Below are 27983 nucleotides of genomic sequence, written 5' to 3'. Positions count from 1 at the left end.
CTCTTTTCAAAGCCCAGACTAAATTCTAAAGAGCAAATTTTACCTGAAGAGGACATATACCCTGTACAAATACTGACCACACTTTAGTACCCTGATGTTTTAGGAAGATCTAAGTACAAAGAGCTATCCTCACTTCTCCAAAACACATGCCCAGCCCATTTAGATTCCTGTAATTGCCCGTGAAGGGGAGAGTCTACCGTAAGTATTCTATGCCCATCTCTGGCCAGAACAGAGCCCTAGACAGGAGCTTTCTTAAGTCTAGGGACTGCATCTCATAGTACAATGCATTCCAGGCAGTATAAGGTAGCCAGCATCTTCCACATGATGAGCACACAGTAAACAGGTACCGAATGAAGAAGGTTTACCAAAGGTTCGGGCACTGGATTCAAATTCAAGTTCTGCTACTCACTACTTGTGTAATCTTAAGCAATCTCTTTACTTTAGTGAGATAAAGAGACCTCAGTTCTCATCCACAATATGAAAGAATTAAGACGAGATAACCTCTCAAATCCTTTACAACTCTAGATTACATGGATGACTCTTCTAGAGGAGAGACTGTGTCAAATATGCCACTGGTCACCAGCTACAGCTTGGACCAAGCAGATACCATGATACTTTCCTGTAAATGGTGGGAAAGGTTATAGTTCCATTTGGGGAGTTAAGAGGAGGGGAGAAGAGAGAATGAGAATAATCATCATGCTACAGAAAGTGGCATTCACTTCCTGAGGAGGATGTGGCTAGGTGTCTCCACTTAGTACAATTTCTCTAAAGTAGCTCAGGATGGGGGTTCTACAAAGTGTTACAATGAATACATCTTCAGATTTCCTTATTTTTGGTAAAAAACAAATTTTCAATCTTTGTCTCCTATGATGAAACCAAAACAGTTAGTCAATTTGCACTGTGTTTATCTGATATCTCCAAAAAGATACCATATGTAACTCTAATCTTCCAGTTGTCACATCATTGAATATAAACAGAAATATGGATCAACTAGTAGGTAGACAGTAGTACCGTAAAAAACACCCACATGTCATGAACTGATGCTGATGGAAGTGAGCAGAACCAGAAGAACATTGTACACAGTAACAGCAACATTGTGCTATGACTAACTTTAATGACACTTAGGTCTCCTCAGCAATGCAAGGATCTAAGACAACTCCAAAAGGCTCATGATGGAAAATGCTATTCACATCCAGAAAAAGAACTATGGAGTCTGAAGGCAGATTGAAGCATACTACTTGCTTTATTTTTTTCTTGTTTCTTCCTGTATTGTCTCCCATTGGTTCTAATTCTTCTTTATAATATGACTAATGTGAAAATGTTTAATATGAATGTATATGTATAGCCTATATCAGATTGCATGCCATCTTGGGGAGGGGGGAGAGGAAGAAGGTTTGCAGTAGATCTAACAATCCCATTCTTAATTTCTTAGAAAGTGAGGTCATTGACAACAATGATTAAATGTAAAGGTTTGGATGGATGGGCACATCATCTCAGGTGTGCTAGGACTGTCTTTTAGTGGAAAGGTATGCAGGTCTGTGGCTTTGGGGAAATTTTGCTTCCATACTTTTCCCTCTTCTGGTCTACCTTTCACATGCTGCCAAACTCATCCTTCTTATACATATTTGTTCACACCAGTCCTCTAACGCAAAACCTTTAAACAGCTCTCTATTGCTCATCTAGTAAAATTTTAAATTCTCAGCCTGGCATTCAAGGCCCTGCATTAAATGGCAACACACTGTTTTTCTAGCCTCTCTACTGTGGACTCTGTGCTCTAGTCAAGTTGGACTACTGGCTAGTCCTTATGCATGCACTATACTTTTTTGCCTCCAGGCCTTTGCTCACACTGTTTCTATGCCTGGAATTTCATCCTTCCACTTGTTGAAATCTTACCTATCCTTTAAGTTCAGGTCAAATGCTACCTATTCTATGAAGTCTTCTCAGGTTCCTACCAACTCAGTAATAACATTCCCATCTTCATAAGATACATTTTATATGTCATATATAAAATGACAAATTTCATGAGGATCAAGACTAGCATTGTCATCTCCTCCAGCACCACCTCTGTATAAACTAGGTCCTTAATGTTTGTTGAAGGCGTTTTTTTCCTTTTTCCTTCCAATGGCACCTAGGTGGTACAGTAGACAGAGCCCTGCATCTGGAGTAAAAAAAGACCTGAGTTTAAATCCAGTCTCAGATACTAACTGTGTGATCTTAACCAAGTCACTTAACCTGTCTGCCTCAGTTTCCTCATCTGTAAAATGGGGACAGATAATAGCACCTACTTCACAGGACTGTTGTGATAAAGAGATATCTGTAAAGTGCTTTGCAAATGTTAAAGCACTATAGCTACTATTGCATTAACTAACATTATTTTATTATTATATGCTAGTTATAATTATTTTCCTCAATGGAAGGAATTGGTAAAGGGGTGTGGTGGTGGTGGTATTGCAATAGGGATGCAAAAAAAAAAAAAAAACAGAAAAGAAGACCATTTCAAGAAAGCAGAGGAATAAAAGAAAGGCCAGAAGGAAACACAAACAGGACAGCTTTGAAAGCTCCATTTTGAATTTATTATATGATTAAAAGGAAAAGCAAATTGTATACAATATTCACAGTGCTATAAACAATCCTCTTCTTTTCTACTTTGTATATGGAAATGCTCATTTTATTAGGTGTTTAGTTTAAAATAATTTTTTAAAATATTTGCTGAATTGAGATGGAACAGATCACAGAAAGACCCCTAGAAAAACCTCTCAACTTGGGTCAGTCAGCCTCTTTCAGGTAAAATGAATTAATTTTACTGAGCATCAATCATGCAGCTTTTTCATCTGTACAATGAAGATGAAACCACCTGTCACAAACCACTTTCAAAGAGCATTTGTGAGAATGAAATAACATGTAGGACTGCACTTTAAAGAGTTAAAATACAAACAGAAGCAATTATTTAAAATGTGTAGGTGTCTCTTACCACAAGAAAGATGGTAGCTGCCAGAATGATAGGGGTGTGACCACTCCTACCACCCAGTTGCTGAAGCTCTACCAAGACACAGCACCATGGCCTGGCTCCACCTGGTCTTCCTGAAAACTGCAGCATCTGACTCCAAGTAAATATATCAACTACCTTTATAACGTAATTGTCTTCTTGGACAGATACTCTGAACAATTTGTTCGGTCACTTTTCAGTTGTGTCTAACTCTTCATGATACCATTTGGTGTTTTCTTGGCAAAGATTCTAAAGTGGTTTGTCATTTCCTTTTTCAGCTCATTTTACAGATGAGGAAACTGAGGCAGTCAAGAAAAGTGCCCGGGATCACACAGTTACTAAGTGTCTGAGGCCATATTTGAACTCAGGAAGATGAGGCCCAGCACTCTATTCACTGTGCCATTGAGCTGCCCTAATTTTGTACAAAGTGGGCACTTAAATATTGTTTGTTGGATCACCTCTTTACCATTTGGACTGACTATCTGAAAAGTTGAGGTTAAGATTTAGAGAACGGCTGAGAACTGACGAGAGAAAAATTTATCAGAAGACGTATTTTAAATCATAAGACAAAGATGGAAGGGACCTTGGAAGTCATATAACCTCCTCATTTTAAACATGAGGAAATTGTAGACTTAGGGAAGTTATATTATTTGCACCAGGTCAAACACACAGTGTGAGAGGCAAGATTTGAAGCTAGATCCTCTACTCCAAATCCATCATTTTTTTCTACTACATCACTGTTTACTTAGGGAATACCAGTTACTGAGAAAAAAATACACATGGTCCACAGAAAGTATCTCACTTAGTCTGCCACTCTAAGCTGAATCCCAGAGTGGCCCCAATCAATCCATCACCAGACTCATTAAATGGCTACTAAACCTGATGCCTCAGTGTCCAAAACACAGGCCCAGAGCAACAGTCAGTTGAGTTGGTCTTTGCCTCTGACTCTAACCAATCCACCTGATGCCCTTTGATTAGTTAAGACCTATTTCTCTCCACTCCTAATAGACCATCTGAATTTGCTAAATAACATACTAGCCTCTTTCCTTTCACTCACCAAGTGCTTGGCACTTGGGGTGTCCCTGAGTAAGACTGTTCACTTTAGACCAGGCTAACAGAGGTCAAATCAATTTAATTTGGTATGTCTAACAGCACAGTATATATTACTCCAAATTACTGGCTCTTCTATCAGCTGAATATATGGATCTAGTAAACCCCCCACCCCCCAAACAAATCCTCCCCCAGCTACCCAGAGAACACCCATGTCAACCCAGTGCCAATGTCCAACCAGTTTACAACTCATGTTTCTCACTATCCTGAGCTCTGGAAGGACTTGCTGCCTTCCAAGGGAGGCCAGATTCATGAGGCGCTCCTGCTATTCACAGGATTTACTTACCACCTGATTCAGTATTACACAACATTTCTGTGTACAAATAGAACTTATGCAAACTAAGGTGCACCATAATACAATCCCTCAAAATTAAACAGAAGTCTCATTTCTTGCTCATTCCCAAATTTTCTCCAGTGACCTCTGAAGGCAGTCTTTCTTATGAGTAAATGAACTTTCCAAAATTTGGCACATTCAATAATGGGCTTCTAGTCATCCTAAACCTCTAAGTGGCACAAATACAGAAAGACAGCTTTGGAGCTCCTCTACCCTGAAATGGTGAGCCTCTTATTTCATGCTATTGAAGCAGCTCCAACACTAAGAAACAGGAGATGATCAGGATCACCCTTATATATCCATTTTAAGGTAAGAAACCTTAACAACCAAAATCCACCTTACAACAAGAATATGCATAGCTTCAGAAATTTACAAGGCAGGGGACTACTATACATCATGGGTAAAATGACATTAATGTTTATGGAGGAACAAAAAAAGCAAACAGCAGTGTCTCAACTCTGCCATATGCCTCTAGAAAAGAACCTTATTGACACTTAGGCTGGCATAGTCTGGACTTTTTAATTTTCCTAACTAGGCTCACCAGTTAAGTGTTTACTACTAAGTGGGAATACCACAACTACAGAAAACAAGCCAGACTGGTTTTAACCAGTCTGACCAAGAGGGCCCAGCCACCTGCTCAATCTGCCTACTTGTCAAGGACCTAGTCTGAGGTCTATAAGGAGAGACCACTGCCCTGGAGCCCGAAGGCTGTCCCCTCCACCTTAAAAGCAACAACATGTTCACATAACTGGTGCAGGGTTCTTCTTCCCATTTTACCTCCTTAAGGTCAATATAGTCAAGTCTATGCTAGAAACCTCTCAGTCTAGGAGCTTCAGAGCATCTTGTCAGTGAACAGGCTTATAGCTCAGTGAGTTACAGCCCACAGTTAACTCTTGTACAAATTTGAGTTTCCCTGGAAATTCTACACAATGTCTTTTGCAGAAGAGCATCCAGAATTACCTACAGGTGCAGTTCTATTTTATGGGCTGAGTGGGCTTCATGGAGAAGGAAGTATTAGTAAGAGAAGTTTGGTAGACCTTATTTTCAGAATAAGTAGCCATTTTAAGAGCAGTCACAACTTGCCTACGTCTGGACAACTTGTCAACACAAATTATGCTTTTCCCCGTGAAGGCTGCTGTGAAAAGCTAGCATGGCCTTCCCTCCTGGGGAAAAAGGAAGCTGTCCAGACTTGCTCTCACCCCAAACGGGGCAATCACAGAAGGATCCTCTTAAAACACCAGGTGGATATTTTTAGGGCCAGCTCAGTAAAGTGTAACGTCACTGCAGCAATGACCTTTGCATTTTGATGGCTGGCTCAGCCCCACAAGAGGTGATCCCCAAGGCCTTTCTCTGGAATTCTTCCTATTTCTGCCCTACCAATCTCAAAATGACCCTCCCAAATCACCCCCACAACATGAATTGCAGTATTTCTTAAACAAGGTTCTGCTTCAAATTCTATGCCAGCCTCTGAGGTTGGGGAGGGGAACACTGCTGGCACAATGATGGCCTATAACATTCAGGAACAATCACACACAGGTTTATTTATATCAAAGACTGGATGGGAAAAATAACATGTTGATAATCACAGAAAGGTTCAAAGACTATCTCAAACCCCTGAAACTCTCAGCATGATTCTAGCACTGACTGGAGAAATGCTTGCCTTAGCCTCTTGTCTCCAAGGAGATGGGGAAAAAAAAAAAGGCCCTCCACCCCATTATGAGAAAAAGGAAAACCAGCAAGACTTGACTAGGTATATGGTGGCTCTGGACAAGCCCACACACTATTTACAGTACCTGCCCATACCAAGCTCTGGAGATTTGCCAAGACATCCCCACCTGTCTCAGTCTCCTGCCAGGCAGAAGGGTAAAGGAGAAAGGGAGAGAAGAGAAAAGGAGTATGTCCCCTGCTTCCTTCAATTGCCAATCTCACTTCCACCAGGTGCAAGCCAAGCCTTCAAAAGATGTCTCAGAAGACTCCAAAGCCAAAATACCTCATAAGACTCCAAAACCAAAATACTATTCACTGTTCTCAGATTATAATCCTGATTCCTACACATCTCACCAGGGTTTTCAGATGTAGGGGAAAGAGAAATATAAAAGGGGGATGCAGTGGAGAATGAATGCTGAATTCCCTAAGATCTTAGGAGAGCCAAATCAATGATCTACTTCCTAAGAAACTAAAGAGTACACATAAATACACGGGTATCTTTCCATTCAGAAAAGATGTGTTCAAATTTCCCTACCTCCCACCAAAAGTCTTTTTACTGACATATGTGGCTCAAGGTTTGATAGCACTATCTCCTCCAAATGGGAGTGGGTAAATTGGTCCTAAGGGTGGTGAGAGGACACTGAGCTTAGTCTATATACGAGAGAAAAGAGTAGGTATAGAGAAGATGTATTTATCAGAATCATTCTTAAATCTGGATGGTTTTGTCTTTATTCAAAGAAGGTAGAGGATAAAACCAAATTAGAAAAATGAACAATAGAAGGGAGAGAGGGGGAAAGTTATCATTCCTCAATCTAGGGTAAAGGAAGCAGAAGGCTCAGGGTTGGAAGAGAAGGGAATTAGAGTACAGATTTTGTGAAGGGACAGCCTCAGGCAGAACACCCTGGGTTTGGCTAGAAGAGAAAAGGGGCCTATAAACCCAAGAACCAATCGGGTGTTATGAGGGAGCCTTTGACTTTGTGACTTGGGGTAAGACGTCTGGAAGGTAAAATGGGGTCAAGAAAATGCCTAACAAATTCTGGGTGAAAGGATTCTGAAGCCACATTGAGAGGGGGAAGAATAAGGCAGGCAAAAACATGGAAGGTAAAGACATGCCTGTCCCCAAGGGTGGAGATGAGGGTGAATGAGCTGCATTATTTCTCCCTGCAGGGTCATACAAGGGATGTTTGGCACAGTAACAGCAAGATCAAGGGTGATAAGAATCAACCCTACAGAGGACACTGGATAAGGAGACAGGTATAATCTCACCTAACCTAAGGGGAAGAGGGGACCCTAATAGATGCTTTTCTGCCCTGCTTTCTCTCCAGCTTCCCCAGAAAAGAATGAAACATTCACAGAGTCCCACCCCATCACCTAGAGTTTGGGGGTGAAGGGTGTATGGAGAGCATCAATCAGGTTTGGAGGAAGGAACATCTCCCCCACTTGAAAAGAGATTAAGGGGAATGATATTAAAGAACAAGTGGGGAGAATAAAGAAAGGAAGGTTGGATTACACAGTGGGGGGAATAAGGACAGAGTCAAGTGGAGAGTTAGGAAAAAAGCCTTGACATGAGTAGGAGTCAGCAAGGTTTGGAGGGAAGAAAGGATGCCACTTTACTTAGGAAGCAGCTACAAACAGAGAGAAGGAATGGGGTAGAAAGGAAGTATTTAAAACCAAGGAGGTTCGAGTAGGAATTGTAGTATCAGGTTAGACTCAGGGAATGAACTGATATTGGGGTGGCATGAGGTGACCAAAATCAATAAAGTGGACCTTGCTAAAATTACTTTACATTTACTAATCTTTATTTATATTCTTCTACTCCTTTTTTCTTTGTATCACCAGGAATGTTTGTTGGAGTGAATGAAAGGCAAAATATAGACAGATGAAGTAGTAGAGTGATAAGAATCAGGGAAGGAGCATACCGGTGGAGGGACTATAGGAAATCAGATCAGGGGATAGAGAAGGGAATCAAGAGTCTCGGAGGGTGGAGGTAGAAGAGACTATGGGAAGAATAAGGATATTATAAGATGCCTAAAGATGGTGTGAAAATGAGATACGGTTGTCAAAATAGGAGGTCAAGTGGTAGAAGTCAGTAAGGAGACAACAGAAAGAAGATCAGACTACTAAGAAATAGGGAGGATTAGGGGGCTTAGGGGGGAGGGAGCCAGAATGGAGGATAGAACAAAAAAAAAAGGGGTGGGGGAAAAATGGGAAAACTGTAGATCCAGGCTGAGGGTGCTCCCCTCAGGGAGAATGGGAGGACGGGAGGTCGATGGAGGGAAAAGAAAATGAAGTCTCCTAAGGTGAAATGGAGGTGCGTGTATGGGGGGGTAGCTAGGGAAGAGTATATGAGGAGGAATGGAGTGGCCAGACATGATGGGCAAGGAGGGGGCCCAACCTGGGGAAACTAAACAAGGAGATAAAGAAAAGCTAAATTGGATGAGAAAGGGAGGGTAGGGGAAGGGGTTCCCAAAGACAATGCCTAAAAGTACAGGTATTGTGGAGAATACATGGGTAGTATTGGTATTTCCACGCAGGAGTGAAGGTACAGAAACATCCCAAAGTAGTGGGGGGCTCGAAGACAGACTAAGAGATTGGCCAGGAAACAATAAGGGGAGGCAGGGGACGGTGTCAGGTGCGTGTGCCCGATTTCAAAGGGGGGAGGGGGCTGAGGTCCCTGCGATGGACCCCGGCCGTACCTGGTAGACTGAGGCCTTGGGCAGGTCCAGGCAGACTGTACAGCAGAGCACGGAGTAAAGGCGCTCCTCCAGCTTTCCGCTCCCCGCGGACGCCGAAGCCGAAGCCGTCGCTGCCGAGGCCGCCGCTGCCGCCGCCGCCTCCGCCTCTGCCGCCCGCAATCGCTTCTTGGGCGGAGCATCTGGGTCACCGCCGGCCTCCGGTAGGGGCAGCGGGCGGCCAGCGGGCAGGCCCGCCTCATCTGGGAGCCCGGGCCCCGCCGCCTCCCCCAGCACGGACACAGACACGGCCATGGCGGAGGCGCCCGGGGGCCCAGCCCCGGAACCCGCGGATCCCCCCGCCGCCGCCGCCGCCGGGCCCCCGGCCTCCTCAGCCCCGGACATCCCGCCGCGGCCGCCGGGCAGAGCCGGGCGCGCTCCCGCCGCTGCTGCTGCCGCCGCCGCCGCCGCCCGAGGGGGAGGGGGTTAGGGGCACCGCGCGCTCCTGCCGCTGCCGCTGCCGCCGCCGCTCCCGCTGCTGCGCCGCCGCTCCCGCCGCCGCCGCCGCCTCAGAGGACCCGGTCACCCGCGTGTCTCCTCGAAACTACTGCCGCTGTCGCCGCCGCCTCAGTTGCCGCCTCAGACCCAGATGTAGACACCAAACCCGGCGGTGCCGCCATCTTTGTTTTCACTGCTTGCTCCCTCGCCCACCCCCCCCACCCCCCACGGAGGCGGTGGCGGCGACGCCCATCACGTGACCCCGTAACCTCAACCAATCAGCGTGCCACTTGGGAGGGGGAGGGGAGAGAGGGAGGGGGTATGGGGGAAGAATCGAGGCCTAGAGCTGGAGCTCCAGTAGCGGCCAATCGGCGCGAGGAGAAGGGAACCTCAGACCCCGCCCCTCTCCTCTCCTTTCTCCCGGACCTCGGCCCCGCCCTACCTCAGAGGACAGGAAGAGGCAGGGCTCGAGGGGGTGGGGCCAATAAAAAGCAGAAGGACAGACTAGAAGACCCTGAGAAAGGGCTGGAAGACGGAAGGCTGCAAAGTCCTCCCCTCCCCTAGTCTGAGCCACTCCCCGCCCCTTAGGCCTGTTTAAGAAGAAAGGGATTGTGCCGAGTTTCCAGATGCTGGAGGTGAGGCTCCCAGACAGTCCTTTCCTCGGCGATGTCCCAGGCCGGTGGCCTGGCATGCTGTGAGGGAGGTCCGGATGTCAGCACGTTTAGGTTTCCCCCGATCCTTGGGGGGGGGGGGGGGGAAGGGGGGGAGCTGGCCCTCCTTTGACCTTACCGGAAAATGAGTGTGTGTCTCTTCCTCCCTTCCTGTCTCCCCAAATTTATGGCCCCAGGGAAACCCTTCCCAGACCACCAGGGAAGAGAAGGCCAAGCTAGGGACCCTCTGGGCTCGGAGTAGAAGACGGAAGGCCAGAATCGCGGCGCAAATTTGAAGTCCAGCTAAGGCTTTCCGACCTGAGCCACGCCTTCTCTAGTGCCCACACCTCTCCTGCTGATTCCCATTGGTGGACTGTTAGTGTTTGGGGGCGGGGACGTCTTTTATCCACGCAATGACAGGCCGGGGGCGGGGCCTGAGCGCTTTCCTCCGGAAATAATGTTCCCTCATCCCAAACCTTACATTAAGCCTCTTTAGAGAACCTCATTCCAGAGCCTTTTCCTGTAAACTTGGGGGGGGGGGGCTCCTGCAAGATGCAGCTTCCTGATCTCTCGGAGCCGCAGAGCTCCAGAGTGGGGTTAGTAGAAGAGACTGACGGCCTGCATTAATTAGTTCTCTTTAAAGTTTTAGGTATCACCACACCTGGAGCTAGGGATGAGCAAAGTAACTTCAGAGGGGAGTGCCATCCCAGGAAAGGGTCGTGTCTTTGACTAACACTGTACGGAAACGACTGAACGACGAAAACCTTAACCTGTCCCCCAAGTTGGCTGGCTAGTAAAGACAGCAGCACGAATGGTGAGGGTTCCCAGGTTGTAAGAATCAAAAATATGATGGATGGGGACTAGGCCAGGGTAGCTTCTTTTCTTCCAATTCAATAAATGAAATATATACTAAGTGCCTATATTTTGAGTACTGTGATGAGTGAGAGGGGAAGATACAAAATATAAAGTCCCTCCCCTTATGAAGCTCAGCCTTGTAGGAGGAAAAGATATATCTAGAAATAAGGAAAGGATTTGTGATTTCATTATAATTCTAGTGAATTGCCTGTAACACGAAGAGGTTGGGTGACTTGGTAACCATGTGTCAAAAGTAGGATGTTGACTCAAGCCTTCCTGGTCCCAAGACTGGCTGTCTATCTACCATGCCACATTGCCCCCACAATCATATTTATAATTGTAATATACAATATTATACATTATTATACAGGTCTTCAGCTTCTGAATGGAACTTAGATCCTGCCTGAGCTATTTCAAAGCCCACCCCCAATCTCATTCCAATTACCAGTCATACCAATCTACCTTCCAGCTAAACTGACTTACAAATCACTCCTCAGACCCTTACTTAGGCTTTCCTGTTTTCCTTGTCTTTTCTCTGCCATTCCTTCTGTCTGGAATCATCAAGTTAAATCTCCATCTAGTGAAATCCTACCCATTCTTCAAGGCTGAGCTCAAATGCCTACTTCTCCATGTAGCCTTCTCTAGATACTTAAGTCTACAAGAATTACTCTGTTCTCTGTATTCCTATGGAATTTGCTCTCTATGCCACTCCTCTAGCCCTTAATTTTATTTTTAAAAAATGTGTTAAATACCTATTAGTGCTTGGCACTCAGGGTACAAAGATGAATGTGAAAAAGAAAGCTTAGAGGGAGAATGTGGCATGTACACAAAACAAGGTAGAATTCAAAAGAGGCAAAAGAGAGGTCCAGATAAAGAGTCCAAGAAAATCTGAGGTGCAAGACTTCATGGGGGAGGTGTTATATATGACCTGGGCCTCAACAGGGAGATATGAGGAGATGTTTCTGGCATGAGATGCACTTTATGGGAATGCAATAAAAATGGGAATTAGAGTCTAATTTGGCTGGAATATATAATCCATGAAGGGATATAGTGTGAAATAAGGCTAGAGATGTAGGTTGGAGGCAGAGTTTGTATTTTATCCCATAGGCAATCTTTACCCACTGAACACTCTTAAGCAGAGGAATGACATGGTTAGGCCTTAATTACAAGCCAGGGTCCATGAGTAAAGTAACTTCAGAGAAGAGTGCCAACCCAGGAAGGGGTTGTATCTTTACTAAGACTGATTGTTCTTATATCCACTACTAGACTGTAAGCTGTGGGTGGACTAGGGGGAAAGAAGAGAGCATGGAGGCAAAACCAGTGTGTCTCTAATCTCTCTCTCTCTGCCTCCCCCATCTCCTTCTAAAAGAGGTCCCTTTCACAGAGTAAGTACCTATTAAATAAATGAATACATGAATTCTGCTTCATAGCTGGAATGGGGAGAAAGAGGGACAAAACATAGATCCCAGTACTGGGAACTTAGAATACTATATTTAATTTAAAGTGGTTAAATGGTGACTGTTGGGAAATGTGAGACCTCAGGCCACCTAAGGAAAGAGTTCTTAATTGAAGGAGATTGGGCACCCTAAATCCAATGTTCCTCCTTTCCCCCCACCCTAGGGTCACTCTGCTGAATAGTTTGAGACTAGAGCCTATTCTGCCCCTAAGCTCAGGTCTGGAGTTATCCAGGACCATGCAGGGATTGAGTACATGGAAGAGAAAGAGCCAGGTTACCTTCAGGAACAGGCAGATTCACATTTCCCTAATAATCCACAATATTTATTAAAATGTCACTGAAAAGCAGAAGGCAGATTCCTCTCCTGCCCCATATACAAGTTTAGCCAAAAACAGTGCCCTTTGTATAAAATTCATATGTCCCTCGATGTTCCATCCTTGGTAAGAGGAAAATGAAAAGATAGGTCCCAAGGGTTACAACATTCCCTCCTTACTCCAACCCCCAACCAAATGGAGCACCAATCCCTGGGTATAGAGAAGTACTGAGGTCTTGGGGGCCTTGGGAAGGGACTATGAGGGAGATGGTTCTAGAAAACCCACTCTGGGCAGAGCCCCTCACTAGTAGGACACCTACTCCATCTGCACAGGCTTCTTCCTTGTCCAGGGTGTGTCAATCCCCTTGCCATATTCCAGCAATCATAGGGGTTGTATTTCTTCAGCAAAGAAAAAACCTAGGCAGCTAACCCCATAGGATGGTCCTAGCCAATGAGGGATGGAGCAGGAAAGTACAGGAGGAAGGAGGCAGCCAGAAGGTGATGACAACAGATGATGGGAGAAATCTCTCTCACTTCCCTGACTTAGCCAAGAGTTTCTGATCATACAAACGCCCAGAGCTGTGGATGAGAGCACAGTACAAGAAAGAGTTAACCATAACAATAAGCCCCCACCACACACACCTGCCTTGTCTTTTCCTCCAGCACAAGTCCCACAAGATCCAGCACCTGCCCAAGTAGCCTCACTGGCATCCTCAGAATTGAGTTGGTACCCATAGGAATCATCTGCTCCTGAAGGGGTCTTGCTTGCAGCAGTGGTCAGTCCAGCTCCAAGTGTTGAGTGTGAAGAGCCCAACGATAACACCAACTCCCCACAGCCAGGGCCCATCTGCACGCATCTTCCTTTTGTAGGAAGAGCAGTAGAGTCTTCTCCTCCAACCGGCTCATGAGGCTGGCTGCACCTAGTGCTACACCACCACCCATTCCGTAAGTGTTGACAGTGAAGACAGACACAATGAGGATAGTTACTGCAGCCACTAGGGCCACAGCTTGACCAGCCACAGCCCGGGTCTCTGTGCCCAGATAGTCCCCGGCCATAGCCAGGACCATACCACCCCCCAGAAGCAGATTGGCTGTAGATCGGTCTCCATTCACCCAATGGAAATCAAAGGCCAAGAGAGGGAGGCCAATGACTGTGGCCACCCAGGTTCCCATCTGGTTATTGGTGTCTGGCTGGGGAACTGGAACCAGTGCAGCAGCTGCAGCTAGGGCTTGAAGTAGGAAGCCTGCTGCAGCCCCTCGGTTCACCTGGCAACATGGGAAAAAGGAAAATTGGGTCACTGGGACAAGAAAGGACCATATAACCACTCTGTGAGCAGCCCAGAGCCAGAAGTTGATCCTCTAACTTTATATTTGACTTCCTGTCCATTCCCATCCACTAACATTTTCACTAATTTTCTCCACTTGAATCTACTTTGTTTCACATACCCTCTTCACACTTTCAAACTGGTCAAACTAAAATAGTGCTGATTAACCTACACATGGTACAAAAACTACAGGACTCTGTAGCCTGGAAGGTCGAGAGAAACAGTTCTTGTCTGTCCCACCACCCAGCCTATAGTATCTAAGGACTCCCACTGAGGTATTCTATGACCTCTGATGATGTAAAAGAATATAACTTCTCAAAACTCCACCCCCAGATACTGGGTCACTCACCCTGGCAGTGTGCACAGCAGAGTGTAGAGAGATTACTCCTAGAACAAGGTAGGAGAGTTGGGTGCTCCATTCCTCAGACTTGTCTGCCATGGAGCCAGAGAAAGGGAAGGTGAGGAAGGGGCTTTTGGCCCAACCTTCAAAGGAAAGAAAGAAAACAAGCTCCTCAGCAGCTACCTTATCCCTCCCAACTCTGAGGACCTTCCTGGTGTCAGAGCAATCTAGGGGAGATTCTGTTACCTGAGAAAAGTGTATAGTAGTAAAAAGTGAGCATGAGCTAAGCTGAGGGAGGCGACAGTTGGGCAGGAACTGGGGTTTACATAAGGAATGGGTAAAATTATGAGGATGCAGAGCTTAGTTGGCCGGAGGAAATTGAGCTGTACAGGAAGCAGAGTGGGGATGGGGATGGCAAGCAAAAAGCTTAGCTTTGTTACATAAGGAGCAGGTGGGTAGGACCAGAGTTTGGAAAAGATGGAGCAAGACCCCAGAATTACCTTTGGTGAAGCTCGAGGGAGAAGGATGAATGGACAGGTAGTGGGGCTTGGAGGATACTGGACACGACCTCAGCTCGAGCTGTAGAGAGAGCGGGAGGAAGGGAGCCAAGAAGAGCCGGGATGGGGAGGGGGGTGTGTAGCTTTTGCAAGGGCCACCGACGAGGGTCCGTGGGCTGGGTGTTGGAAAAAGCCAGGTCCCAGCTGAAGCGAGCTGCCTAGGAGGCAAAGGAAGGGCGCTGTCCAGCTGCTGGGTAGGCGGTCCAGGAGGGCTGCCGGGATGGCGTAGCTGCCCTGGGAGGACAGCCTGAAGGAACAGGAGACGGGGGCTGAGCACAGGGAGGAGCTCTGGCCGCTCAGAGAGAAAGAGCAGAAGGGGAATCCGGCCCAGCTAGGAGCACCTGCAGGCCTAGGCCTACTCCAAAGGACAATAGGGGCTGGGGTGGCGACAGCGCAGCTCCTCCTCCTGAGCAGGCCCCGCCCCCTGTTACCATAGCAGCACCTGGAAGCCGGGTTGTCGGCCAAGAAAAAATGAAGGAAAAGGAATCATAGACTCAGCTCCGATTCATCAGCGTCCTCCCGTATACGGAGTGGGAGGAATCTCCGTGAGGACCGGCAGGGGCATTTGGGGGGAAGTGGCGTGTCCTGGGGGAGGAGCTGAAAGGTGGAATGCAGGAAGGAACTCGTCCAAGGAATTCAAGATTGCACTGAGGTGGGAAAAGCTTATTCTGAGGCTTGCATGCCAGACATTAGAATTTCTCTCAGCTCTCTTCAATTTTTAGAAATTTTCCAGCAAAATCATCTTTCTACTTTCCTTTAATTGCCCTCCCCTGTTATAACAGACCCACTCCCACCCCCATCTCTGTCTACTGAAATTATTGGAAATTCAGCATGTCCAGTATATAATTTAAACCAAACCCATCCTATCTTCAAACACCCCTATTTCTGTTGGGTACACTACAATGCTCTTTCAGTGTCTCAGCTTCCCCAATCTGGATTTATCCTTTCCTCTTCCCTCAAACCCTTTACCCTAGTATTTGCAAAGTTACCTCCCTCCAACCACCTGGACAGTATCCTCCTCTAGGACTTCAATATCTTTCAATGACACTGGTGCAAGATCTTCATAACCAACCCCTCCTAATCCTTCTAATCTTCCCAGCCTCCATCTTCTTCCTTCTCAATCCATCCTTCACATAGTATGCAAACTGATATTCTTAAAATATCTCTAATCAGATCACTACCCTATTAAAAAAAATCCCAAGTGATAAAATATGGAGGGGGACAGAACAGAGATGGATAAGAGGCAGCAACCCAGCTGAACTTTCTGAACATTCCCCTCCAAATAACTTTAAAATAACAAATCAAATTTTGGAGTGGAAGAGCCAACAAAAGGTTGAAGTGAAACTTTTTTTTAGAATAAGACATATTGACCTGAAACGTCTATGTCACTGGGGTATAGGCCTGTCCAGAGCCCATGAACAATGACTGCAGCAGGCTTTGGAGGCGGTAGCTGCAGCTGCTACTTCAGGAACTTTTAACCCAGAGATAATAAAGAAGACAGAGGACCAATCAGAAGGGGATTACAAAGGTCCCTTTGCTGGCACTGGGTACAAGTGTTATTGATTGGCAATTCTATTGCCAATACACAGTTCTGGATCACTGCTCCAGGGCAGAGAGGAGTGCTTCTGATCAGTCACAAGAGAGCAGTGGCCTTGGTTGCAGTTCCAAGGCAGAGAAGAGTGCTAGAATTGTGGCCACTGGGGAATAGGGAGATCTGGTTACAGTTCTAAAACCAAAAAGATCACTGGCACTTGAAGCTACAAAAGAGCAGGGTAAAGATCAAAGTATAGACTAAGAAAGCCATGACTATACCTTTCACATCACACCACCTTGGAAGCATGAAAAACTTTCAGATTCTCAGAACTAGCTCTGAAAACAGCAGAAGAAAAAGCCTAAAGACTGACACAGTGCCTCCCCATGCCAGGTGAGCAGAGCCCAACTTTTACATGTTCAAAAGTGGGAAAACAGTAAAAAAAAGAATGATAACAAAAAGCTACTATGGTGGAAGGAAATGCCAAGACACAAACTCAGAAAACAACATGAAAACAGCTACAACTAAAGCCTCAAAGAAAAATGCTAATTGGACCCAAGATCAACAAGAGTTTCTGGGAGAATTAAAGAGTTAAGAGTGGTAGAGGAAAAATTTGGAAGAAAAATGAGACACTTGCAGGGGCAGAGCCAAGATGGTGCAGGAGGGAAAGCATCTAGTGGAACTCTTCCAAGATTCCTCTTGAAACAACATTAAAATAATGCCTTAAATTGAATTCTGAAGTTGCAGGGCCAACAAAAGGTCAGTGAGACATTCTTCCAGGCTAAGACAACATAGGAAGTCAGAAAGACATATCTGTGACACAGGTGAAAACTGACTGGAACCCATGTGGATAAAACACTAGTGGTAGGACTAGGACTCAGGTTCCCCACCCTTGGACTAGGTGGTAGTGACAGAAGAAGCAGCAGCTATGGGAGCTATCAAGCTAAGGATTGTAAGGGGACCTGGTAATTAATCAGAAAGAGATTACCGGGAAAACTTGTACTAATACTAGATGCAGGTCTGGACAATGTTTGGCAGCTCCATTGCCTATACCTACTTCTGATTCAGAGTTTAAGGGCAGCGAGGAGCGCTTTCAGGCAAGATAGAGTGGAAGCCCTGAGGAGCAGTATTACTTCTGGACCTTAGGGATCAGAGACTCTGAAGAATAGTATTATTTCTGGACCCAAGGGAAGAGGGACCTTGAGGATCAATACCAATTGCAATACCAAGGAATCAGGGGCCCTTCTTGGGCCCCTGCACAAGAGTACAGAACAAGAGGACAGTGAACACACATCTTCCCAGATCACATCATCCTAAAAGCACTAAAAACTTCAAAACCCTCAGAACTATCTCTGAAAAGAACAGTGTGAAAAAGCCTGAAACCTTTTGTACATGGAGAATGGTTCCATAACTTTGATAAAATAAAATAATTGGAAAAGAAAAAAGAAGAAAAAGCCTGAAACTTGAGACAGTACTTAATATTAACATAGAGTTCCAAATCAAGAAATAGGTGGAAAATAAGCAAACAACAAAAAAGAATCTGACCATAAAAAGCTACTGTGCTGACAGAGAAATGCAAGATACAAACTCAGAAGAAGATAATGAAGTCAATAGCTACAAGCAAAGTCTCAAAATAAAATGAGTGGGACACAAACCCAACAAGTATTCCTGGAAAAGGTTAAAAAATGATTTTCAAAATCAAATAAGAGGGGTAGAGGAAAAGTTAGGTAAAGAAATGAGAGCAAAAGAAGAAAATTATGAAAAGACAACTACCAGTTTGGTAAAAGAGGAACGTAAATATTCTGAAGAAAATAACACTTTAAAAAGCAGAATTGGTCAAACAGGAAAAAAAGTTCAAAAGCTCACTGAAGAAAATAATTTTTTAAATATTAGAATTGGGCAAGTGGAAGTTAATGTATTCATGAGGCATCAAGAACCAATAAAGTCAAAAGAATGTAAAAAATAGAATATATGAAATATCTCCTAGAAAAAAAACTGAGCTGGGATGGCTAGGTGGCTCAGTGAATAGAGCACTGGCCCTGGAGTCAGGAGGACCTGAGTTCAAATCTGGCCTCAGACACTTGACACAATTACTAGCTGTGTGACCTTGGGCAAGTCATTTAATACCAATTTCCCTGCCCTCTCCCCTCCAAAAAGCAAAAAACAAAACAAAACAAAAACCCACTGAGCTGGGAAATAGAACAAGGAGAAATAATTTAATAATTATTGGATTACATAAAAGCAATGATCAAAGAACCTAGACATCATATTTCAAAAAAATCATCAAGGAAAATTGCTTCAATATCCTAGAATCAGAGGATAAAATAGAAATTAAAAGAATCTACTGATCACTATCTAAAGGGGATTCTAAAATGAAAACTCCAGGGAATATTATAGTCAAATTCCACATAGCCCAGTGCAAAGAGAAAGAAACCAGAAACAGCCACAGACAGAATCACACAAGATTTAGCAGCTATCATATTAAAGGAGCAGAAGGCTTGGAACATGAAAGTAAAAGAACTGAGATTACAACTGAGTAATAATGAGTGTACTACTGAGTGTAATCCTTGAGGGGGGAGGGGGAAGGGGATGTATATTTAATGAAATAGAAAATATTCAAGTATTCTTTTTTTTTTTGCTTTTTGGAGGGCAATTGGGGTTAAGTGACTTGCCCAAGGTCATACAGCTAGTTTGTGTGTGTGTGTGAGTTAAGTGTCTGAGGCCAGATCTGAACCCAGATCCTCCTGACTCTAGGGCCAGTACTCTATTCACTGTGCCACCTAGCCTTTTCATTAAGCATTCTTGATGAAAAGACCAGAGCTGAATAGAAAATATGATTTTCAAGTACAAAACTTAAGAGAAGAATAAAATATAAGCAAGAAAGAGAAATCATAAGGGATTTGATAAAGTTAAACTATATGTCTTAGTACATGTGAGCATGATATTTGTAACTTCTACTAATTTTATGATTAGTGCAATTAGAAGGATTCTGATTCTACACAGAGAGAGGATGTGGGACTAAGTCAATTATATTGGGATGATTTTTTTAAAATGGATAGATGAAAAAGAGGGATACCCTGGAAGAAAAAGAAGGAAGCTGACAAATGGGGGAAATTATCTCATGAAAAAAGAGGTGAGCAAAGAAGAGCATTTACAGTAGAAGGGAAAAATGTGGAAGAGGGTGAAGGCAATACTTGAATCTCATTCACATCTAAATTGGTCCAAAGAGGGAAAATATATATGCATAATCATTTGGTAATAAAAATCTATCTTATCCAATGAAAAATAGGAGGGGAAGGGGATAAGAGAAAGGGAAGAGTGATAAAAGAGAAAGCAGATAAAAGAAGGCAGTGGTCAGAAGCAAACAGAATTTAGAGGAGGGACAAGATAAAAAGAGAGAGAGAAAGATAAATATAAGAAAATAAGATGGAGCGGGTAGCTAGGTGACACAGTAAATAGAGTACTGGACCTGAGTTCAAATCTGGATTTAGGCATTTACAAGCTGTGTGGCCCTGGGCAAGTCACTTAGCCTCATTTTCCTCCAAAAAAAAAAAAAAGAAAAGAAAAAACAAGATGAAGGGAAATGCATAGTTAGTAATCATAACTGTGAATGTGAACCGTACCAACTCACCCATAAAATGGAAGTGGATAGCAGAATGAATTAGAAAATGAAAAAACAGAATGCAACAATATGTTGTTTACAAGAAAAAACACTTGAAACAAAGAGACACACAGAGTTAAAATGAGGGGGTAGAGAAGAATTTATAATGCTTAAACTGAAGTAAAACAGGCAGGAGTAGCAATCATGATCTCAGACAAAGAAAAGCAAAAATAGACCTAATGAAAAGCAATAAGCAGGGAAACTACATCTTACTAAAAGGAATCATAGACAATGAAGTAATATCAATATTAAACACATATGCACCAAATAGCAGAGAATCCAAATTCTTGAAACTTAAATGAATTACACGAGGAAATAGAGTGGAAAACTCTACTAGTGGAGGACCTCAACTTTCTTCTCTCAGCATTAGGTAAATCTAACCATAAATTTAATAAAGAAGTCAAGGAAATAAATAGAGTCTTTAAAAAGTTAGATATGATAGACCTCTGGAGAAACTGAATGGGAATAGTGGGTAGGTCTTCCCCTCCCAGATCTTTTTTTTTTCCAAAGGGACCATTCTTTACCTCATTTTTTATTAAACCTTAGTCACTGAATGGGCACTGCCTCAGTCAAACTGAGACCTGTTAAACACTTTAGCTTGAAAAGGCCAAGGTTCCCCATTACATCCTGGGCCATCTCCAGGTATCCTGATCCATATCTGGGACTGAACCTAGATGGCTATGGAGGAGAAAGTAAGACTGGTGACTTTGCAAAGCCCTTCCTCACTTAAATCCAATTTACTTGCATGTCATGGCATCATCTCCTTGACTCCATGGTCCTCTTTGAGAATGAAGGACAAACAGCAACAGCAGCAGTCCATGTAAATCTTTCCAGGTTTTTCTGAAAACATCCTACTTGTCATTTCTTAGAGCACGATGATATTCTATCACAATCATATACAACAGGTTTTTAGCCATTTCTCAATTGATGTGCCCCTCAATTTCCAATTCTTTTCTGCCACAAACAGAACTGGTATAAATATTTTTGTACAAATAAGTCGTTTTTTGTTTTGTTTTGTTTTTAAAATCTCTTTGGGGTATATACCTAGAAGTAATATTGCTAGATTAAAGGGTATTATTCACAGTTTTATAGACCTTTGGGCACAGTGGAACTCAAATCTTTTTTAAATTGATAAAAATTTTATGTATGTAGTTGGGGTATACTTAATAAAAATATATTTTTGAAGAAATTGGACTAAAAACTAACAAACAAATGAAAAGAAATGGGAGTGATGCCAGAAAATTATGAAAAGAGAATTAACAGGGAGTGAAACCAAGATGGCAGAGAAAAGTCAGGGACTCACCTAAGACTTCTGAACAACTTTAAATAATGCCTCAGGAATAATTCTGGAGCAGCAGAATTCACAGAGGGACAGGGTAAAGAATTTTCTAACCCAAAACAACTCAGAGGGTCAGTAGGAAAGGTTTGTCACACTGGACTGAGAGTACAATCTAACGTAGGCTTTGCAAGTGCCAACCAGGCCCCAGCAAATCAGAAGCAGGCCTTGGGAGCACCTAAATCAGCAGCAGGATTGGTTGCTTCCGCAGCTCTCAGCCCACAGACAGTAAGGGGGTCAAACAACAGGTCCGAAGGAGATTACTAGTGTCTTTCTGCTGGCACTGGGGGCAGGACTCTGTTGCTTTACTCATACTTTGATCCCAGGTCACAGTCCTGAGTGGCAATCCCAGGGAGAGGAGGATCAGTAGCATACCAGAGCTTACAGTGACTGTTGAGCAGGGACCCTTGTCACAGTTTCAGGGCAGAAAAGAGTTCTTGGGGTCACTCACAGACCAGAGCATAGGCTAGAAGATTAGTAAACACACCTCTCCGTAGATTATACCACTTTGGAAGAACTGAAAATGTATAAGTCCCTAGAAGTATCTCTGAAAACAGCTGCACAAAATCCCTAAATCTTGGGACAGTGCACCCTCCATGCTAGAAGCGGAGCCCCTCTTTAACAAAGAATTAAAAATCAAGAAATAGACTTGGTAAATGAGCAAACAACAGAAAAAAATTTTGACTAAAGAAAGTTCTATGGTGACAAAGAAGATCAAAACAAAAACTCAGAAGACAACAAAGTCAGAGCTGCTATATACAAAGCCTCAAAGAAATATGTGAATTGGTCTTAGGCCATAAAAGAGCTCAAAAAAGGATTTTTAAAATCAAGTAAGAGCAGTAGAGGAAAAAATGGGAAGAGAAATTATAGTGATGCAAGATAATCACACACAAGTCCAACAGCTTGGTAATGGAGGAACAGAAAAATACTAAAGAAGATAAAGCCTTAAAAAACAAAATAGACCAAATGGTTAAAGGAACAAAAATCCAATGAGGAGAAGAATGCCTTTAAAAAGTGGAATTGGCCAAATGGAAAAAGATATACAAAAATTTGCTGAAGAGAACTCCTTAAAAAGCAGAACTGTACAAGTAGGAAAAGAGGCACAAACATTCACTAAAGAAAAGAACTCCTTAAAAAGTAGAATTGGCCAAATGGAAAAAGAGGTATAAAAAGGTCACTGAAGAAAATCATTCCTTAAAAATTAGAATTGAGGGGCGGCTAAGTGGTGCAGTGAGTAAGAGCACCGGCCCTGGAGTCGGTTCCAGCCTCAGATATTTAACATCCACACAAAATAACTGGCCGTGTAACCTTGGGCAAGTTATTTAACCCCAATTGCTTTAAAAAAAATTAGAATTGAGCAAGTGGAAGCTAATGACTTTATGAGAAATCAAGAAATAATAAAAATGAAATAAAAAATGAAAAATAGAAAATGTTAAATATCTCATTGAAAAAACCAACTGATCTGTAAAACAGATTGATGAGAGATAATTTGAGAATTACTGGACTCCTGGAAAGTTTAAAGGATCAAAAGATGCTGGCATCATAGTTTAAGAAGTTATCATAGAAAAGGCATGGGTAGTAATTATGATCTCAGATGAAGCAAAAGCAAAAACATACCTAATTAAAAGAGATAATGAGGGAAACTACATTTTGCTACAAGCTATTTAGACAATGAAATAATATCCAAAATTTTTTCAGCAAGTTTCTCTGATATTTCTAAAATATATAGGGAACTGAATCAAATTTATAAAAACAAATGCTATTCCCCAATTGAAAAATGGTCAAAGGATATGTACAGGCAGTTTCCAGAAGAAGAAATCAAAGCTATTTATAGTCATATAAAAAATGCTCTAAGTCACTACTGATATCTATTAAAACTCTGAGGTACCACCTCAAAAATGACAAATGCTGGAGGCATTGGAGGAAAATAGGTATACTGATAAACTATTGGTTGAGTTACAAACTAGTCCAATCATTCTGGAGAACAATTTGGAAATATGCCAAAAGGATTATAAAATTCTGCATGCCCAGTATTATCAGTACTAGGTCTATACCCCAAAGAGATCAAAGGAAAAGGAAAAGGATCTATATGTTCAAAAATGTTTATAGCAGCTCTCTTTGTGGTGACAAAGAATTGAAAATTGGGTTTCTGTCTCTCTCAAGGAGAAGAGCCTACCAGGAACATCACTCTGAATAAATGCCCTTTCTTGATCTGAATTCTATCGAGATGACACCATGTCACACTCCTTGCATCTCAACAAGGTGACATCCCTGTGTTTGATGAAATGAGGTGAGGTAATCAAAACTTCAGAGGAGGACAGTATAGAAGAATCCAACAAATGGAGGACTACCAATGAGAATTCTCAAATATGTGGCTGGGGTAATCTCCTTCAGGACATTATTCTACAAATATTTAAATATTTACCCCTTCTTGATCAGGCTCATGCATCACAAATTTGTCAAAACTGGAATCAAATATTTCATATTTCTGACTTATGGAGGTGTTTTCAGTTTGAACTGAACTACCCAGCTACATCTTATTTGAAAGTTACACATCCAGAGCTTATAAAGCAGATTATTGAAAAACATTCAAACCATCTATAGTATGTCATCCACCTAAAGTAAATTTAGTGATGTATTTTTTTTCTTGTATGAAAAAGAATTTGACCCATTTTTTTTTGGGTTATGGAATTCCTGCCACCCATCTTTACTTTGGCAGATGAGTAAGTAAAGATGTATTTGACCATATTGGAATGACATGTCCTCATTTAATGGAACTAGTAGTATGTACTAATGGATTATGACCAGTGGATGAGGAATTAATTCGTATTGCATAACATTGCAAAATTTTGTTAGCTATTTGAGTAAGTGAATGTTAATCTCTTGCAGTGCCTTTGTTGAATTTGTGAAATTATGTGATGACCAACTACCTCAACTATCCATTATGGAAGAAGTACTAATTCCTGAACAGAAGTATAGTTTGGAGCAGATTCATTGGGGATTATCAAAGCATCTTGGCAGAGTCTGGTTTCCAGATATGACGCCCACTTGGTAAAGATGTTATACCAAAAAGCTATTTTAATAGCACCTTAAATTTGAGCATACCATATTGAAAAGAAAAAAGAAAAAAAGCTTAGTTAAGGTAGTTTTAATAAAATTATTTGACCATGTAGCAAAGAAATTTGATATTTTCAGTAAGTGACTAATAAACAGGCCTAAATACTGATTGTAATGTGGAAGACCCATGGACCAGGTTTGGTCAGAAAAATCTGTTTCTTTAGCCCAGTAGCAATCAGTTATCAGTAGAAAAATCAGTTAGTGGTTCAAATTTAAGAATAATAGTTGTAAAGTTTAAACATGTTAAGTCTGAGAAACTTGTTTACTATAGATTATGAAATTTAAATAGTAATAGATTTTGGAAAATGTTTTGTTCTCTATGCAATCTTTTAAAATGTAAATTTGACAATTTTTAGGGTCTTTGTACACCTGTTGTCAGGTGTCATATATAGCTCAGGAAGATAAGGTTTATGGGAGATAGGTGTAGGCATGTTTTGTTCATGAAGACAGGCCAACATTTTCACAGCTTTTACACAGCCCAGTTTTTTTTTTTAACAGTACATGTTTCTTGGGGGAAAATAGTTATACATTTAGTAGGTAAAGGGTAAATTTAACAAAGTGGCTGTTATATAAAAACACAAATTAGAGTCAAGATCAAACTACCACAGGGCAAATGCACAAGAAGTATAAGGAAAAGCATTTGGTTTACATTTTGAAAATTGATCTGCAATCTACTAACTTTATAAAGTCTATCCTGTAATGTATTATTCTGTAAATTGCTCTTGAGGTATTTGTATGCAAAGTAAGGAAGATTAACCAATTTTCTTTGTATTTTGTATTTTGTTTAAACTAGTTTTGAGGTTATAATGTAACTGAAATTCATAATGGCAAACTATTTTAAAAGTAAAATTAAAATTACAATTAAAAGTAAACTCTAAAATGTTTATAAATTATATGAAAGATTATCAGATTGTAGTCAATCTTATTGGTGGCTTATTTTTCTTTTAGGGATTGTACAACTAAATTGTGTGAGATATTTTGGTTTTTATTAATCATACGTGGAGCTCCAAATGTATATTTTTAGGGTTAACTATAATAAATTTAAGAGGTGTATTTGTTTATAATTATATTTTTGAGTGAATGTTGGTAAGTGGATGGAACAGTTTCAACAGAAAAAAATTTCAGCAGGTTCTTGTGAGTAGCAATCACATTAGTTAAATCAGTATTTTCTGAATGAATTTTGTCACTTTACCGTTATGTCATTTTAAATTGCCTCTATAGATACAAAGGTAATAGTATATTGTATAGTCCATAAAAAAATATTGTTTTATCCTCAAATATCTGAATCTCCAAGTCTTTACATAAACTTTGTTCAGGGGACTAATGCTAAGTATTTCCCTCTTTGGGAGAAATTGGAAGGGCACTCACCATCTATTCTTTTCCCACTTTTTAAAAATTATGGACAAATACAAAAACTTAAATACATAAAAGAAAAAGAAACCTCATAAACTTAAATATAAAAGAAAAACAATTAAAAACAATAAAACATGTCATGTTCACAGCAGAATATAGAAGAGAATACAGAATATATAGCAATAACTTATCAATTCAAGAAAGCCTATATATTAAATACCGTGCATTATCTTGGAAGCTGCCCATCTTTTTTTTTTTTTTGCTTCCTTGTAGGTTTCATTTTGTTCCCTGCTATACACTTGCTACTTTTGTTCTTTTTCCCCTACCTCCCCTTTACCTACCACCCCAAGGCTACGTATTTTATTCCTGATGCTTGAAATTACTTCATCAATGCTTCAGAAACAGTTTCTCTCTGCTAGTAGTTGTGAGTGCTGTTTATAAATTTTATCTATTTCAAAACAGTATTACATATTGAATAGAGCAGTTTATTCTAAATAATTTTCATTTACCTTAGAATTTTGAAATGATGAGAACTTAATCTTCAGTCATATGTTAATAGGCAAAAAACAATATAATAGCCCAAATTTAAAAATAAATAATAAGGGAACTCTAGTGATTATTTTGCATGCACATGTGGTCATGTACATACACACACACACTTTCAGAAGTTTAACTTTGTGAGGTATTTTAATAGAAGCATAGCTCTCCTAGAACATCTTTAGTAAATGGATTTGACAAAACAAATTCTAATAGCTAAAACTTTATTTGGAAATTGACATTTTATGAAAGTTGATTTGTATAATGCTTGAAATACTTAATTTCAATTTGTAAAAATATGAATAACATTTAAGATTAATTTTTACTTATACTTTATATACTCAATATTTCCATTTGAAAATAAAGATAGTTTTAAAAAAAGAATTGGAAATTGAAGGAATCCTCATCAATTGGAGAATGGCTGATCATGTTGGGACATATAGTTATTATGGAGTACTATTCTGCTATAATATGTGCAATGTTGTAATGATGATCAACTATGAAAGACTTGGCTACTGTGATCAATACAATGATCCAAAACAATTTCACAGGACTCATGATGAAAAAATGCTATCTACCTTCACAGAGAGAATTAATGAATTTTGAGTACAAGTTGAAGTATAACTTTCTCATTTTATTTTTGTTGTTGTTGCTTGTGGGGGGAGATATGGCTAATATGCAAATATGTTTTGTGTGATTTCACATATATAATTGATATTTTGTTTGCCTTCTCAGTGCTAGGGAAGAGGTGGGAGGGAGAGAGAATTTGGAATTCAAAATTTAAAAAGAAAAGAATGTTAAAAATAAATAAGAATGGATTTTTTTTTCAAAAAAGAAAGAAAAAGATATCCTAAGTGATTTTCTCTTGCCTCTAGGACAAAATACTAAGTCCTTAGCCTTAGAGCCCTCCACAATATTATTTCAACCTACTTTTCCAATCTAATTTCATATTACTCTGTTTTGTCTAGTTTCATATTACGCTACTTCATGAACTCTTTTCCTACTAAACTAGATTGCTAGCTTTTCATTCATGACATTCCATATCCCGTATCCCATGACTTTGCACTGGTGGTCCCCTGTATCTGTAATGCGCTTCCTCTTCATCTTCCCTTTCTGCATCCCTACCTTCCTTCAAAGTATAGCTCAGATGATACTTCCTAGATGAGGTCTTTCCCAGTTAATATAGTTGTAATCATACTTTCCTTCTTGAAATTAGTTTGTGTTACTTTACATATGACACTAGTATAAACTATAGAGACTATCCCATTGGACACTTAAGATACTGTAGCAGTACAGGCAATCCAGTTTGTGTGCTACCTTCCTTAAGTTCACAAGAAAGCAAGATGTCAGTAAGTTGGTTAGTTAATAACTATTTGTTAAAAATAGAAGAAATATATAATTTTGTAACATTTTAAGTCATAAAACAGGTGTGTTTTTAGGAGATAGTTGTTGTATCCTTAGAAATTAATAACTTCTTAATAACTCAATAAATAAAAAAACTTGTATCTTATGGGAAAAAATAATTTATTAAGCAATTCCTCTATGTCAGAGGAATTTTACGTAAGATACATAGAAAGACAAAAAGAGTCTCTACCCTCAATGGGCTTCTATTCTAATGGGGAAGACAGTGTTGAGAAAAACAGGT

The 27983-nt window shown here is 41.4% G+C and overlaps 2 protein-coding genes and 2 long non-coding RNA genes across 5 annotated transcripts in view; 2 read left to right on the top strand and 2 right to left on the bottom strand.

Moving 5' to 3' along the window:
• The window catches only part of ZFTRAF1 (zinc finger TRAF-type containing 1), a 48565-nt gene extending 39351 nt beyond the window's left edge, over positions 1-9214 (bottom strand). The window contains exon 1 of the mRNA XM_069096990.1: positions 8834-9214. Coding sequence (XP_068953091.1) covers positions 8834-9214 — 381 coding nt within the window. The remainder of the gene's footprint in view (positions 1-8833) is intronic.
• Positions 9215-9319: 105 nt separating this feature from the next.
• On the top strand, positions 9320-10877 carry LOC138168030 (uncharacterized). Its single transcript, XR_011170019.1, has 2 exons — positions 9320-9942; positions 10601-10877. It is a non-coding gene; the product is annotated as an uncharacterized lncRNA (long non-coding RNA).
• A 1698-nt stretch (positions 10878-12575) lies between these two features.
• TMEM276 (transmembrane protein 276) lies at positions 12576-15118 on the bottom strand. Of its 2 annotated transcripts, XR_011170018.1 has the most exons (4): positions 14747-14878; positions 14256-14389; positions 13269-13847; positions 12576-13160 (listed from the first exon to the last, which is right to left on the bottom strand). XR_011170018.1 is itself a non-coding variant. In XM_069096991.1 (3 exons), exons 2-3 carry the CDS (start codon positions 14343-14345, stop codon positions 13359-13361), a joined length of 579 nt encoding a protein of 192 aa, XP_068953092.1. In that variant the 5' UTR covers positions 14346-14389; positions 14747-15118; the 3' UTR covers positions 12576-13358. The 2 variants fall into 2 exon arrangements, 1 of the variants encoding a protein (XP_068953092.1); XM_069096991.1 differs by having other exon boundaries at positions 12576-13847; positions 14747-15118.
• A 4-nt stretch (positions 15119-15122) lies between these two features.
• Positions 15123-26945, top strand: LOC138168031 (uncharacterized). The gene is made up of 3 exons (XR_011170020.1): positions 15123-15455; positions 23495-23621; positions 24221-26945. It is a non-coding gene; the product is annotated as an uncharacterized lncRNA (long non-coding RNA).
• The last annotated feature ends 1038 nt before the right edge of the window (positions 26946-27983 follow it).

The sequence above is a fragment of the Petaurus breviceps genome, unplaced genomic scaffold (genome assembly GCF_028583685.1).
Source record: "Petaurus breviceps papuanus isolate PSGF00001 unplaced genomic scaffold, PetGlider_PUasm1.0 350, whole genome shotgun sequence".
Classification (NCBI taxonomy): domain Eukaryota; kingdom Metazoa; phylum Chordata; class Mammalia; order Diprotodontia; family Petauridae; genus Petaurus; species Petaurus breviceps.
The sequence above is the reverse complement of the archived record's forward strand: the minus strand, read 5'-3'. Positions and strand labels throughout refer to the sequence as shown.

Excerpts from the sequence above, each read along its gene's own strand:
- TMEM276 (XM_069096991.1), bottom strand. The coding sequence starts at position 14,345 with ATGGCAGACAAGTCTGAGGAATGGAGCACCCAACTCTCCTACCTTGTT. Across the intron at positions 13,848-14,255 it reads CTGCTGTGCACACTGCCAGG|GTGAACCGAGGGGCTGCAGC; the intron begins GTGAGTGACCCA and ends CCATGTTGCCAG.